At 43.0% G+C, this 15,469-nt stretch overlaps 1 protein-coding gene across 7 annotated transcripts in view; it reads left to right on the top strand.

Annotated features, from left to right (window-relative positions):
- RAB11FIP3 (RAB11 family interacting protein 3) overlaps window positions 1-10,479 on the top strand; it is a 121,489-nt gene extending 111,010 nt beyond the window's left edge. For 4 of the 7 annotated variants that reach the window (XM_044433584.1, XM_044433582.1, XM_044433587.1 and 1 more), the window contains 3 exons: window positions 3,071-3,208; window positions 4,776-4,931; window positions 5,686-6,108. In XM_044433584.1, coding sequence (XP_044289519.1) covers window positions 3,071-3,208; window positions 4,776-4,931; window positions 5,686-5,970 — 579 coding nt within the window. In that variant the 3' untranslated portion in view covers window positions 5,971-6,108. Of the gene's footprint in view, window positions 1-3,070; window positions 3,209-4,775; window positions 4,932-5,033; window positions 5,514-5,685; window positions 6,109-7,522 lie in introns of those variants that run through there. The other 3 variants (XM_044433583.1, XM_044433588.1, XM_044433585.1) reach the window with 2 other exon arrangements.
- Window positions 10,480-15,469: the final 4,990 nt, after the last annotated feature.

The raw sequence follows: 15,469 nt of genomic DNA, 5'->3' as shown, positions 1-15,469 counted from the left end.
TAATAATAATAATAATAATAATAATAATAATAATAATAATAATAAAAAAACATCCACTTATTAACTGACAAGCACAGTATAACATGTAGGTGGAATTTGACAGTATCCAAACTGGACAGAATATATCACATATGTTGATTTGGATGCTCAGGTGTGCAGCAGAGGTAGAACTATAATGTCAAGAGTGATCAACTGGATTGTGGGACTGAACCTTTGGCCTTTTTCATTCTATTGTAGAGATGACAGTAATTAGACTTGTAAATACTAATTTATTATTGGCATTCAAATATGTATAACCAAATATTGGAAATTGGCAGCTATTGCATCATGTAAATAATATAAAATTAAATCCAAAGTTTAGAGGGTGCTGGCAGTTGATAGCTGGGTTAAGAAGTAGATTTATCTTGACACTCACCTTCATCTTACAATTTAGGAGATGGGGTGAGGCTGTGAAAGAATCCTTAAAACAGAGGTGAGAAGAAGGTAGATTTAAGATCTAGTGGTAGATATCTGAGTGATTTGCAGTAATGGGCAAGACTTTCTGGCTTCCAGTTGTAACAATAGCAGCAAGTATCTTGAAGAAAATGCAGTGATTAATAGAAGCCGACATAGATTTATCAAAAATAAATCCTGTCAGATTAATTTAATCTCATTTTTTGACTGGGTAACCTCTCAAATGGACAGAGGGAATGCTGTGGACATAATTTACCTTGACTGTAGCAAAGATTTCAACATACTGTCCCATGACATTCTGATAACAAAATTTGCAAAAAGTAGACGAGTTAGAAACACTTTTAGGTGGATCCAAAATTGGCTGCTAAATTGGACACAAAGAGTGCTCATCCATGGCACCTTCTCAAACTGGAGGGAGGTAACTAGTGGGGTGCCACAGGATTCAGTCCTGGGCCCAGTGCTCTTCAACATCTTTATTGATGATTTAGTTGAAGACGTACAAGGAAAAATGATCAGATTTGCAGACGATACAAAACTGAGTGGGATAGTGGACACTGTAGGTGTCGTGCCTGAAGCTCCGACAGAGACAGCACCCCACAAGGAGGTCTTGCACTTGGGACCCTGTACCCAAAAGCCAACCCCGCAACCTAGATTAGGGGTGGCTGAGCAGATAGCCGCACCTCCCCCTGACTCCCTGCCCATTGAGCAAAAACCCGAACCCACATCAAAGCAAGGGAGCCTCGAGGGAAAAGAGCCTTGGAGCAGGCTGCCCCTCCTCCCACTGATGCTGAACTTCCTGAACACGACACAGGAGTCGTAGGGGGCTTGGTTGACTTTTCTGTGACCAATCGCAGAATTCTAAGAAGATACGAGCAAAAGCAGAGGTTGTTACATCAGAGAGAAGAAAGGCGTGACCAAGAGAGCTCGTCCCACATGGGCTCGGGAGAGACACCACTAGAGGATTAACATCTGCATTTCAAAGACCTCAGCTAAAGAGCTTATCTATTGAGTTGCTACTTGTCTACAAGTAGCAATAAAGGAGCAATAAATATTGCTCATGAACATGTGGGTTGTTTACATGTTGAGTGCCATCTCGACAGTAGGACTCAGAATGAAGATCCAGGGCGATCTTGATAAACTTGAATGCTGGGCTGAAAGCAACAGAATGAGATCAGTAGGGACAAGTGCCAAGTCCTACACCTGGGTAAAAGAAACCAAATGCATTGATCCAAGATGGGGAATACATGGCTCAATAGGACTGAAAGAGAAAAAGACCTTGGAGTAATTGTGGACAACAGACTAAATATGAGCCAGCAGTGCAGTGCAGTTACCAAAAGGGCAATGCTATTTTGGGATGCATTAATAGAAGTAGTACTTCCAAATCACAAGAAGCAGTAGGTCCCCTATGCTCCTCATGAGTCAGACCCCTTCTGGAATACTGTGTCCAGTTCTGGGCACCAAGATTTAAGAAAAATGTAGAAAAAAAAATAGAAAGGGTCCAGAGGAGGGTAGCAAAAATAATCCAGGGTTTAGAAACACTGTCCTATGAGAAGAGATTGATAGAACTGGTCATGTTCAGCCTTAGGGACATGATACCCCTCTATAATTACTTCAAAGGCTATCACAAAGAGGAAGATCAAGATCTCTTCTCACTTGCTACCAGAGTGTAGGACATGGACAAGCCAGGCTAGATAGTCAAGTTGTGACAACTGAGGTTCAGGTTAGATATCAAGAAAAGTTTCCTTGCTGTCAGAGCAATAGGGCAGTGTAACCACATTAGAGACATTCAGAAAGAAACTGGACAGCCATCTGAGTGGGATGGTGTAAATTGGTGTCCTGTAACAGCAAGGAGTTAGACCTGAGGGCCTTCATGGCCCCTTCCAACCCTAAATTATACTGCTGAAATGAAGAAAGCTTGGAGTAACCAGAAGTATTTTTGTGTGCATGGAAGGACTGCAAATGTCTTTCAGTTCTAGCATCTGCAATTAACTCCTGGTTCAGAATCCTTTTAATTCTAAGTGTGTATCCTTTACCCCTAGGCTCTGGTTGTTGGATCCCAGGATTCTAGTAAAAGAAAAGCCAAGTAGATGCAGGAAGATGAATTCTGTCCACTCTTCCAGTCTAACCCTGCCCACCGAGTTCTTGACCAGAAGTCTCCCGTTGTGTGCTCTTAACCCCCATACTTGCCTAGAAGACCTCATAAAGAGTGGTTTAAAAACTGTTTGTTCATGGTAGTGATTAAAAAAACAGCCCACATTTGAGTTTCATTCCCCTCTTCACTATCTGAATCCTGTACATGTTTCCTACTTAAATTATGCAACTGTTCTCATTTCCCATTGTGCTGACTAGGTTATTCCTCCCTTATTTTGCGACCACATGACCATGCTACCTTGCAGTGACAGATTCTGAATTTTTAAATTGCCAAAGCTGAGCCATGGTGGCTGCCATTCCAGACTCCTCTCATCTGATTTCAGTCACCTGTGCCCATATGCAAGCACCTTGGGCATGCTGTGTTTTTGCTCTGCCCCTGAGCTACATGCAGTCCTTCCCCTGGAGGTGCTTGGAAAAGCGAGGCTGCCAACAGGGCCCTGTTTCCTTTCAACCCTAACTTTTTCAGGAGAAGAGGAAGCTGATAGATGAAATAGAAGATCTCACAGCACAGCTCAATGAGGAGCAGGAGAACAAAAGGAAGCTGGGAGACAAACTGAACCACGAGAAGCACCAGTTCCAGAAGGAAAAGGAATCCACACAGGAGGTGAGCAGAATCCGTTGCCTTCCAGCTGCTGCCTATGAAACTATTCTGCTGACTAGAGGGTGGGCATAATCTAGAGAAACATGAGCAGGTTTCACTCCATTCAAGCCCAGAGGACTGAAGTCCATGATAAACTGTTTACAGAGTTTATTAAGTAGGATGATGATTATAATTCAATTATCTCTCTTCACAAACTTCCCACATAACATTCCTTAAACCAAAAACAGAGAAAGCCCTGTGCAAACTTCAAAGCAAACAGTAAAACTTATCTCAAGCAAAGCTTCAACAAGCATAATAGAGCAGACAAATTGAGAAAAACTTGCTAATTTGTTGTAACAAAAGGTGAGTGTTAAAGGTTAAAGTTGTTAATTATTAGACTGCATACTGCCAACATTCATTATTTATGCACTGATTCTATGTCAGAATTCATTTTTCCATTTAAAAAAAACCGAAAGAGTGAACAATGATTATAAAGTAGTAACATAATACATAATATAAAATAGAAGTAGCATTTGCAGTTAAAAACTGTAATAATCCAAATTCCCATACTAACAAACATATGAGAACTGGAAAAAAAAAGTTGACCTGTTGCCAAGAATTGTGCGGAAGTGTTTCCTGTCACTAGTCCTATACCAGCAACAGACCTGGAAAGGCCTAACCATGAACAGCGGCAGATTTAAAAGAAGGCCTGAACAAAGACTAGCTGATCCAGGACACAGACAAACAGATACCAGAGAGGACTCCCCTTTAGGCAGGGGTGTGGGGAACTGGGTCCAGGAGCAAACTGTACTCCTGGCCTCCCCCGGGGGCCACATACATTAATAGGTGGCCCTGCCCTGACATGGTCAGGTCCCTGGCCAAAGTGCTGGCTGAAGTTCTTCCTGCCATTGTCTTCGTTGAGGAACCAGCTCTGCTCTGCTTGTGCTTTCCCAACCAAGACACCAAGCTTGCTAATCCACTGCCTTCCCTGCAAGGATAAGCTCTTACAAGGCAAGCCATGTAGCTGGATGGGCTGGCCTGGTGAGCCAGACATGGCTCAGGAGTTGGAGGTTCCCCATCCCTGCCTGAGGCTTTATCAGTGATCGTCAGGATCTTTAGTTGGACTCAAAAATGTATTGAGAGCTAATAGAATTGGGCATAATATTCACTGTGGCTCCAGAAATCATCAACAGAAATGATGGCACCTTTAGGTTAGCGCAGAGAACATTTGTGCTATGTAGTGAAGGCTGCTGTTCATTTTTATAAATAGATAACATTTTGCCTTGTTCTTCAGCCAAAAAGGCAATTATAAAAAGTTATTGGTCTTCTTAGTTTAGGGTGGAGATGGCTGTTGGATGCAGGCAAGGATGCCATTTCTGACTTCATTTTGGGGTGGGCCAATGTCTTAAGCAGTGCTTCAGGATACCATCCAGATATTAGGTTGCAAAATTGCTGTGTGTGCATGTGAGGGAAAAATACATTGAGAAAGAGCTTTGGGATACTTACATTTACAGCATTCTTATTGGCCCATAGAGAGCCATGCTTTTTGCCAGGCGCATATAGCATACAGACCTATCGACTTGCCTTGCAGCTAATTGAGGACCTCAGGAAGCAGCTGGAGCATCTGCAGCTCTTCAAGCTGGAAGCAGAGCAGCGAAGGGGTAGGAGCAGTAGCATAGGTCTCCAGGAATACAACAGCCGGACGCGGGAGACAGAACTGGAGCAAGAGATCAGGCGGCTCAAGCAGGTAAGGTGCAGATTTTCCCTCCGGAATCTTCTTGCTGCTTGTTTGGTGACCTTCTTCACTTGCAGTGTTCCAGAGGGTGGCTCAGACATGCCCTCTTTGTAGGTCAAGGTTGTGGCTTCTTGGGATGGTTCTTCATCTTCTGGCCTTTTTGGGGACTGTGAACGGAGAATTAGCCTTCCAATCAGTTGCCATATGACCCCATCCTTTCTGCTTGGCTACCTCACCCAAATATCGAACATGCAGTTAGGAGACTCCTGAAGTCTGCCAGGTGAGCCCAGGCATTTGTGCAGAGCAAATGTGAGGGCTTCCCAACTACACTGGAAGCAGAATTAAGGGGAGGAGGTATATCCCATGCTTGGCATGCAGTAAATCCCTGGTCCGGTCACTTGCATCACCATGTTTTTAAAAGGGGATAGGTAGCAAATGGTGGGGAAATCCCTGTTCTGCCTGGCGAGGTGCTGCCACTTAAAGTAGATGGATGGAATGTCTGATCTAGTAGAAGGCAGCCCTTGTGCATTTCTTTGAAATTTTGCTGCTGAGCTGATTTGGAGAGTTATCTTACAATGTGCAGCAACAGAGCCTGTGACCCAAAGTTCAGCCCTTGAATCTCCAGTTAAGAGAATCTGGGTTGGAACAGACAGTACCGACTGGATGGCTGGACTCTGTATAGGGTGGTTTCGCATGTTTGTACCTGTCCTGCTGTAGTTACTGATGGCAGCAGCAGTCTTGACACTTGGATTCCCTTTGCAAACAGGATAACCGAAACCTGAAGGAACAGAATGATGAGTTAAATGGGCAGATCATAAACCTCAGTATTCAAGGAGCCAAGAATCTCTTCTCTGCTTCCTTCTCTGAATCTTTGGCTGCAGAAATCAGCTCAGTCTCCAGAGATGAGGTAATGTTGGGGGACTTCCAAAAAAGTCTGAGTACCATTTTCCTCACAACAGCCAAAGGTGAAATTAAAATAATTATAAGTGGAAATCAGATAGTGGCAAGAATTTTGATGCAAGGGGAATTCTATGAATTTTCAAAAGCCTAAAATGGGGAGGCAGCTTGTTAGCTTCTTGAAGAAAGATGGGATGCAAATAGGATGGATTCATTTCAGATTTTTTTCTGCTATCAGCCATGTTTGGAAGGAACACTGGTCAGCTCATATATTTGTTAATTTACACACACACACACACACACACACACACACACACAGAGAGAGAGAGAGAGAGAGAGAGAGAGAGAGAGAGAGAGAGAGAGAGAGAAACTATGTTAGTTAAGACATGCACAGTAGGCACACGTGTCAGCCAGTCTTAAATTTCATTCAGGGACAAACTCAGGGAAGAAACAAGGGCGATGCAGTAGGCTGTTAGATGGTTAAAGATTACTCCAATAGTCTTTTCTTTTCCAGCTGTTGTGTCGTATTGTTTCGTTTCTATACTGCCCAATAGCTGAAGCTCTCTGGGTGGTTTTCAACATATAAATCTCGTGTATGATTATGAATTTTTGTATGATTATGAAATCATTCAAAAATACAGATTGTTTTTCTTTCTGTCTTTAATTTTTCTGTTATGCTATTTTAAAGCGTTAAAATATTTCTATTATACATAGGTGCAAAAGGTGACACAGAAATAATTGAATAAATAAAATAATAAATATAAAGGTGATAAAAATGCTACAGTAAATTTATAACAAACTTTCAGTTCAAGATTTCGAAAACTACACATGTTCAGGTAATGCAAAATTCCTAAATATAGGCAGTCCCTGGGTTACAAATAAGTTTCATTTCTGAGAAAACAGACATTTGTCTTTAAGTTGAATTTGTATGCAAGTCAGATCATGTACAGTTCGCCCTTCACATTCATGGGAATTAGGAATATGGGACCCCCATGAAAGTGGAAGAAATGCAAATATCTGCAGCACTCCCAACTCACTTGTGTCTCCTCTGCATCAAGGAAATGCCAGATAGATTTCCCTCTCCAGATGGGCAGGGCAAGAAGACATACTTGGAGGCCTCCCTCTCTCCCCTTTCATGAGGTTTTCTGCAGTTGTTTTTTAAATTAATAGACTTTATGTCTGTTCATTCATAAGTATAGCTTGTTCATAACTTGGACATTTGTAACCCGAGGACTGCCCTGTATTCATAGAATTCAACAAACAAGAGAATACTAAATGCAGTCCATCTTCGAGCCAAAAATATACACTTCTGCCTTTCAGCAGTCAATATAAGTCAATTAACCTTCCTCAACCAGGCACTCCTTGCAATAAGTTGGGCTACAAAATACATTGACTGTACTGGTTGGGGAGAATGGAAATGGTAGTCCAAAACATACATAGGCCACCAAATCTGCCCTTGAGCCAGCAAAAACCAAACCAAGATTAAAATTAGACACAACTAATGAAAATGATGATTGTACAGGATACACACAGCCAACATACCCCTCCCCAGACAAACCTGCTCTCTCCTTGCTCAGACACAAAACTCAGAAACAAAAACGGTGAGACAGCTTGTCCCAGGCAAAAGTTAGCCATAGCAGAGTTGCCTTCCAGTAACTAACTTCTTTCTTCTCCTCCTCCTCCTCCCCACACTTCTTACTGTATAGCTGATGGAGGCGATTCACAAACAAGAGGAAATCAATTTCCGACTTCAAGACTACATTGACCGGATCATTGTGGCCATCATGGAAACAAACCCATCCATCCTGGAAGTCAAGTAGGAGGCTGAGAGCTATGGACTTGTGGGCCAGATGACACCTGAGTGTGTTGGATTTGCTGCTCTGAGGAGGACACTGGCAAAATCTTCACTCAGTGAAGGAGGCACAGGATGCCTCATGTCCTATTGGTTAGGTGATGGATCCTGGTGGACTTAAGGGAGAGGACCTAGCCATTCAGCATGGCTGCCTAGACTCCAGTGGTATTTCGTGCCCTCCTGGCTTGTGGGGGTTGGGGGGCAGGGGGCAAAAAGGAATCTGGAGAAGAGGATACAGGAAGTCATGGAACAAGGCATAAAACTGGGGCAGGGATGTGAATGTACACCAGCATCCTGCTGTGGAACAGGAGTAGGTGCTGGGCTGCAACTTGAATCCCCTTCCTGTAAGATCACAACCTGTCTACATGCCTCAGATACAGGAATGGGATGGAGACATGGGGAGATGATTCAAATCTTTCTCCGCTTGGCAGTCACAGTGGGGTGATGAGGAGAAAAGAGATTCCAAAATACCCTCCTGCCTTACCTTGCCTGCACATCTTGGCTTTCCCATCTCTTCCTGAAAGCTCAGTGAGGGCACATCAGTTACACTCAGCCGCATGTCCCTTTTTAAAGCTGTTACAAGCTTTCTAAGAAATATCAAGCATAAGAAGAAATATGAGAGACTTCTCCTTGTTTAGCCAGTAGAAGGAGAAAGAGGCTGCCTTTGGCCCATCCCTAGTTCGTAAGCTTTGTGCTCCCTGGCCTGTGAAAACATATTGTTTCTTTTACATCCAACAAAATTTGGCGGGGAGGAGGGTACTGCACGTAGCTGTGTGTGTTTCCTGCCCACCCTTTTGGGAGGAGGGAGCTGCCTTAAAAAGGAAATACTGGTTTGTTTCCCATCGAGCCAGACTGGGCCTGGAGGGAGGTGAACAACTCTTGAAAGGGGACTTTCCAATGATGCAATAAAGGATTGGACCATGGACAACATCTGGTTGAAGATCCGGTGGTGGTGGGTGGCGATACCACAGGCACCTTCCTGCACCTGAAGCCAGCTGCGGCTGGGTGGGCTGGCCTGTGGTGGACAAGCTCAGCTGATGACACTACAGTGCTGGAGGCAGAGCTATCCTACCGCTGCACTTCTTCTTGGTCAGATGCAGCAACAAACAGTATCCCCTTCATCGGATACGCTTCCTGTGTTGCAGGCTGTGTCTCACTGACAAAGTTGGAAGAATGAAGGGTGTGGTATCCATCTTTCCATGCACAGGAATACTGAATCTAAATTTGTTAAAGCTGGCAAAATTTGGGGCCATTGACTTAATTTTGCATACCTTCATGGAGGGGGATATGAATTAAACATGTTGCATCTTCTTCCCACCTCCCATTTCCACCTGATATTTAAAAAGAATCCTGTCATCAGGAAAACTGGAAAAACAGTTGAGGGCACATAAGTTGCCTTCTCCACACCTGCCCCAAATTTTATGGGAAGAGTTCATTTTGCTTATACCTAAAAGATGTACTGTTTCCACCGAACCAGAGGGTTATGCTTTTTTCTTCTAAATTTTTAAAATCTGACTTTGGGAATTGGTTTTAAAACATGCTTTGTTCTTGGATTTCTATTTTTAATGGCACAATTGGGAAAAGGGAAGGTGAAGCGCAGACCTATGATGGATCCTGTTATGCTGCATCTTTATTGCGTGTGGGGAGAAGAGATTCAGGAGCCCAAAGAGGGCATGCCGTGAGTGCCAGTACCTGTGCCCCAGGAAGGGTTTGGCTCTGGAATGGACAGTATGGAACATGTTATGGGTGCCTTTTTTCTCCCTTAAATAACCCTTAGACATCCTCTGCATCACTAAAGCACACACAAAGCAATCATGCTACATCTAGGCACAAGGAACCTGGCGATGTCTCTCATGTCTGCCTGAACCGCATACGCATCTAGTCTTCACGGAGAATAAGGAGTGATTGATGATAGCTGATAGTCTCTGCTCTAGTCACCTTGAAAACATGCTTGAATTTTCACCACTGATGTATAGTGAATCCAAACCTGTTCAAAGGAGCAGTCCAGTCACGGGGTTTTGCTCTACTGAGCTGGATTTCATTTATTGGGTCACCAGGAATATTTTGGCTAGATGATGTGAATATTTTCAAAGCAAAACAAAACAAATGCTGAACAATAATAGTAGGTCCGTGCTTCTGTAATTTTCTGGCGGGATCAAGTGGAATGTGGTGAGGGACATAGGAGCTGCTCACCTGCTGGTACAACAGTTCTCAAAATGCAAACATCCTTGCATTTCTTATCAAGATACTGCCCGCCTGTTCCTCTCCACCATACCTTGAGGAAGAAGAATTCACGTAATGTACATTTCCAGAGGAATCTTGGGTGCAAATCAGCATATACTCGGAGAGGGAAAGATTTTCATTTTCTATCTTGTATTGTAGAGTTAGGTATTTTTTATAGATTGAAGGCTGATCAATTTTTAATACTTCAAAAAGGAGAGCAAAGTATCTGTGTCTGCACACAAATATATAAATATATGTATGTATGTATAATGTACAAATCTATAAATAATCAGATCTGCCTTTCTTGACTTGGGCACATAATGTCCATGATTATAAACACACACACTCCTCTCCTGGCCTCCCAGTTGATCACAAAGAGGTACTGTAATGTAAATAGTCACAGGAGGAAAGAAAAAATTAAACCAACAAAAGTGAAGCACTGGCTCGCACACGGCTTTAATTTCCTGAGGAAAACTGTTCTTCCCTGCTGGTATGTGAAGGAATTTCCAAAAAGAGGCAAACAGTATTTGTCTTAACGGGTGTACTGACTCTTGTCTGATTAAAAGCTGTTACCGTCTCTTTGCTGAAGACATGCTTCTCTTTGTGTTTGCTGTGTTGTTTCCGCTTTTCTTGTTGCAAATCATTGCCAGACAATGAACACAGATGTAGGTGCAGGAACCACAGTCCTCCAGGAATGAAACTTGACTGGGGCCATCACCCTTATGCACAACTTGGCTGTTGTTTCCACTTTACTATACAGAAGCATGTCTCAGTAGGCTATACCCACAATATAGCCCATCTGTTATCAACCTGCTACCCTCCAGATGTGTTGAACTACAACTCCTATCATCCCCAGACAGCATAATCCTTTTCTTTACTTTCAGAAAAGATTTTAAGCTAAAATGTACTGGTTATTTTTGGAATTTTGGGCCTGCTTACCACTGGAATGTAGCCTAAGAACTTTTCCAAAATGGAATCTGTTCTTCCGGCTTAAATAGCCTCAACCCCCTGCTTTAAATGTTACCTGTGTGAGAGCTGCTCTTCTTTATCCCTTGCAGGTGGGATAAAGCTTTAAATGACCCAGCTATTGGGAGGAACCCATTGGGCAATCCAAGCCATGGAATGGCCAACTGTGAATGCCAGCCTTTGGGGGAAGACCCATTTGACTGATGGAACCATTTTAACCATTATGACAACTGTATGGGCACTGCTCATGGAATAGCAGCGCTCTCATGGCTACGGTAAGCTAGTCTAACAGGGCTCCTCCTCTAACAATAAGACAAGCAGGTGCTCTTTTATCAGATCAATGGTATTTTACAGGAAATGTGTGTCTCTTGTGCCCACTTCTGTCTGTCCTTTGTGAGTAGAAACTAAAATAGAATTGCTGGCGGCTTGTAGTGGGGCTTTAGGGCTAGTTGTCCCCTTCATCTCTGTGCAGAATACCAACTATATGCAAAGGTTACTTTTTGATTTACATGGCTGTACTTCCAGGTAGATGGCTCCTTTGTCAGCTTTCTCTGTTCTGTGTTAAGAAAACATCTGGAAATAGTGGTTTCAAATTGGAGAAGACAATTTACAGATCCTGTGAAATTCTTCGATGGGGAAGAACAGTTACACAACAAAAGCCTAGTCTGTAAGTTCCCAGAAGACAAACACTTGGCTATTTTAAGCAGCCTTTCCGTTCTACTGCCTTTGTTCAGATTACCTTTGTCTTTAATTATCAAACCATTTGTTGGTCCACCTAGCCAACTCAACTCAGGGAGCTTGACCAGATGCCCTGCCCATTAGTAATATATGCAGAAAAACATTTATTCTTGTAGCCCCATCCTTTCTCTTTTACCTATAAAACTTAACACAACCTTTCTTGTTTGTGGCTGTTCCTCTTTGAAAAAACAGAGCACTGAGCACAAGAGCAAGCAAGTGCATCCAGTGCCTACACATTAGAATTAAACAGCAGGAGTTATATTCAGGGACCCCTTAGCCAGCCTTTCCCAACCTGCAGTCTTCCCAGAGGTACAGGATGGGACTTGTAGTTTGACACATCCAGAGGGCAGTAGAATGGAAAGGCTGCTTAAAAGTAGCCCCATTCCAGCCTTGCTTGATAACATTCTGAGAAAGTTGGCCAAAACATTTTGAAACTCCTTGAATTAACTTACAGCTCATAGTGGTATTCAGTGAGCACCGCTAAACTTTGTGTTCGTACTCTGCATCTCTGCATTTGAACTGCAGGTGGGAAGGGAGACATTGCATGCCCACCCCCTTACCTTTTTTGATGGTCCTGTTAACTGGTAAGGAGAGTTGAAACTTGGTTATTTGGGGAGGAGCTTGATGATGGGGCTTGCTGAATAGATGAAAGGCCCCACTTCCCATCTATTCCCCATAATTTGAACACTACTTGTTTATTTCCACCACTATCCTGCCTGAAAGTGCTAGGCACCTCCTAAACAAGGGAGTGGATGATCAAGACAACTCACGATTATTGTTCTCTGGGATCAGTGAATTCTCCCTGTCACCTCATTAGTTGTCCTTTCCAAACGGACACATTACTCTCTGCACTTGAGCACTGACTGGAAAAGTTACCTAGAGAAGCTGCCACCATTTTATACAGATCAGCAAAACTCTCTTTCCCCTCTTCATTTTCAGTGGAGGTGATATCTGTGCAGGCTGCTGCGCCCAAGTTTTTTCCATACTTTTTGAATGCTATATGGAAAATCCATGCCAAAGAGCTTATTTCTGCTAATTTTCCATTCCTCAATTTTAAAATATTGTTCTACAGTGCTAGCGATATTTTATAAGGAGGTACAGGCAGAGCTTCCTCTTACGTTGCTGATTTTTATAGTTCCAAGGTAGCAGAGTCTGTACTGTCAGATATATCATACTGGCTATCTCAATTCCTACTATTGATACAGTCTAAAGAGGTGATTTCTTAAAAGCCAAGGGAGCTGCTTTTGCAGCCCCCAAACCATAAGAAGAAAAATGGGAGGGGGGCTGAGGCACTGTAATGACAGAGCAGAAAGGGGAGATCCATTGGGTCCATACTCATCTCTCACTCTGAGCCTGGCAACTCATGACTGAAAAATACAGGTCAAAGGTGGCTCCCCATTCTCTGGTTCCTATTACTGACTTTCCTTAAGGCGGGGGGCGGGGGCTGGTGACCATTGACAGAGGAGGATGTGCTTGGGACATCATGCATATTCTGTGATTGGTTTGAGAAGGCTTCAACCGAAGCAAAATTGGCAATCTTCACATGAACCGAGAAAGGAAAGTGTTAAGCTATTCTATGGAAGCCAGTATACCTATTTTTTGTTTTATCCAGACAGCAAATTCTTCATCAAGAACAGCCTGTGGACATCACACATAGCTATCTCTGGTTTCTCCAGGGTCATGCTCAGTCCTCCACCCTGGCATAGTTCAGTCAATAAGCTAACTATTTGTCTATGTCAATTCCTCACTCCACCCATAATGTCATAATCCTTACCTAACATGGGAGGGATTCTCTATTTTTGCAAGAATTACTGAGATAACTGATTGTGCAACACTTTGAACATTGAACGTTTGAACTACAATGTGTTGCTTTGCTGATCTTGGAAGGGTAGTGACACTTCTCTTGTACTTACACTAGGTGGCATCAAAGAACTGCTGACATTTGGCATATCATAGAACTGGAGGGAGGAAAGTGAAGGAATGCACTAGGTGACATTGCATGGCTTCATCTGCTCCCTGTCAAGTGTGTTCTTTGATGCATAGCACCATCTAGGGCCTGTTTTTCAGACACACTATAAAGTAGCAGAACACAGTGATACGGCTTGTCATACTACTTAGTACTCTGCTCACCAAACCAGCCTGATGATGACTTTTCTCTTGAGACTTTAGTCCAACTAAAGTCAATTATTTGGTTTTATATAAGGATAACCCTCTCACTCTTGTCTTGAGCATTTTCTGCTTCCACCATTATATACTCTATTTTAACTATATCTAGACTGTCTGTCAGAACAGGCCCTCAAGGCATGTTTTTAACACCCAATCTACAATTGTTTTTTAAAGGAGCAAACTAAAATACAAGTAATAAAGAACAAGAATACCCAGCTGACAGCAGCAATGAGGACATTGTTTCCCAGCATCCCAAAAGGCAATTGATCGGGGATGATAAGAGTCATAGCCTGTCTGATGACGACAGATGCCTCCTTTCCCATCATATCATTAAATCAATAGTCCAAAATGACCAAACTGCACCACTAAACATGGCTGTCATTCTGGAAATGGTTCCCTGAGTGGGACTAAGGCTGTAAAATGCCTTGAGCCATCTCTGAGAATTCTGCAGAGCTGGCAGCTGAAGGTTTTGTAAAGTTGTCTAATTCCTTTAGATCTAGCTAACATTCACTAAATCTGCCATGTACCAAGGGCCATTTTACACACTGCATAATAGCACGCCTAAGTTTACCACACCATATACACACAATGGTCAGGTCTGTGGTCAATCCTGGTTCCCCAGCAGGTATATCTGTTTGACATGTGTTTGTTGAGTACATCACATTTGTATTGGTGACTAGAACACCTTTAGGATCTCACCTAACACCACAAGGTATGAAACAACCCAAAGATCTCTTGTATCAAAGGACCCTCTTTGTATTTGGTGCTTTTTTAATTGCATTGTGTAATGGTGGAATGTGGATCAGAGTCAGAATTAAGCTCCTGAATTTCTTATGTCTTAAAATGAAGCAAACTTCTTTACCTTATGGAAGCATATGTAAGCTGAAATGCAGATAGACTATCTGATGAAGAGTTGAAATCAGATTAAGGCTAACCAAGACTATTTTCAGCACATGGTAGAAATAGTGTTGCCTATGTCCTTCTTTGTCCATCTTGCACAGCAGAACTATGTCCCTCAGTGTGTTCAGTGTCTGGGGTCAGTCCAGATGCTTCACACAGGAAGTCAGCCTGATGAAAGCACAGACCTTCTTGCTGGTGTGGCATCTCAGCAGGATTCTTCTGAGATGAAAAACAGTAGCCTTGCCTGCTTTGCTGCTTACTCACGAAAAGCAGTGATAATGCCTACCACCTGCCTTACAGTTTTGACAAGTGGCCATGAGCCTCATTGTGCCAGGTGGATGATTCTGTGAGGATGCCCGGGTGCCTTTCTCACCCTGGATTTCTTGGCTTCTGTTTGTCCTAGGCCCTTTGCAAACCCTGTCTTTTTTCAGGATGTTCTACTGCTTATTAGGATTCAGATTTTCCCCCATGACCTGCACTCCTGATGTTTATGAGAAATTGAGGCTGCCTCAAGAATGACAAGAAGGGACATGTCTTTGACAAGACAGTAGGGCTGAGCCTGCCTTCTGAAATGGGCACTGGAAGAAACACTCTCTCTAACCACCCAACCCCAACTTCATATCCATTTAAAAACAGGTGGGGTGAGTGCAAGGACTGAAGTGGGCATGCAGCTTATACATTCTGACCAATGGTTGGGTCTTACATTTTGTGTTTGGGTCCTGATACTAGGGTATAAAATGCCCTTTAACACTTTTGTTTTCCATGGAAGGAAATGCCAGGAATTGGAGTTCTGGTCCTCCTCCTCCTC

This window comes from Varanus komodoensis, unplaced genomic scaffold (genome assembly GCF_004798865.1).
Source record: "Varanus komodoensis strain SLA01 unplaced genomic scaffold, ASM479886v1 scaffold26, whole genome shotgun sequence".
Lineage (NCBI taxonomy): Eukaryota > Metazoa > Chordata > Lepidosauria > Squamata > Varanidae > Varanus > Varanus komodoensis.
Note: the sequence above shows the minus strand (reverse complement) of the source record. Positions and strands in the feature narration are given on the sequence as shown.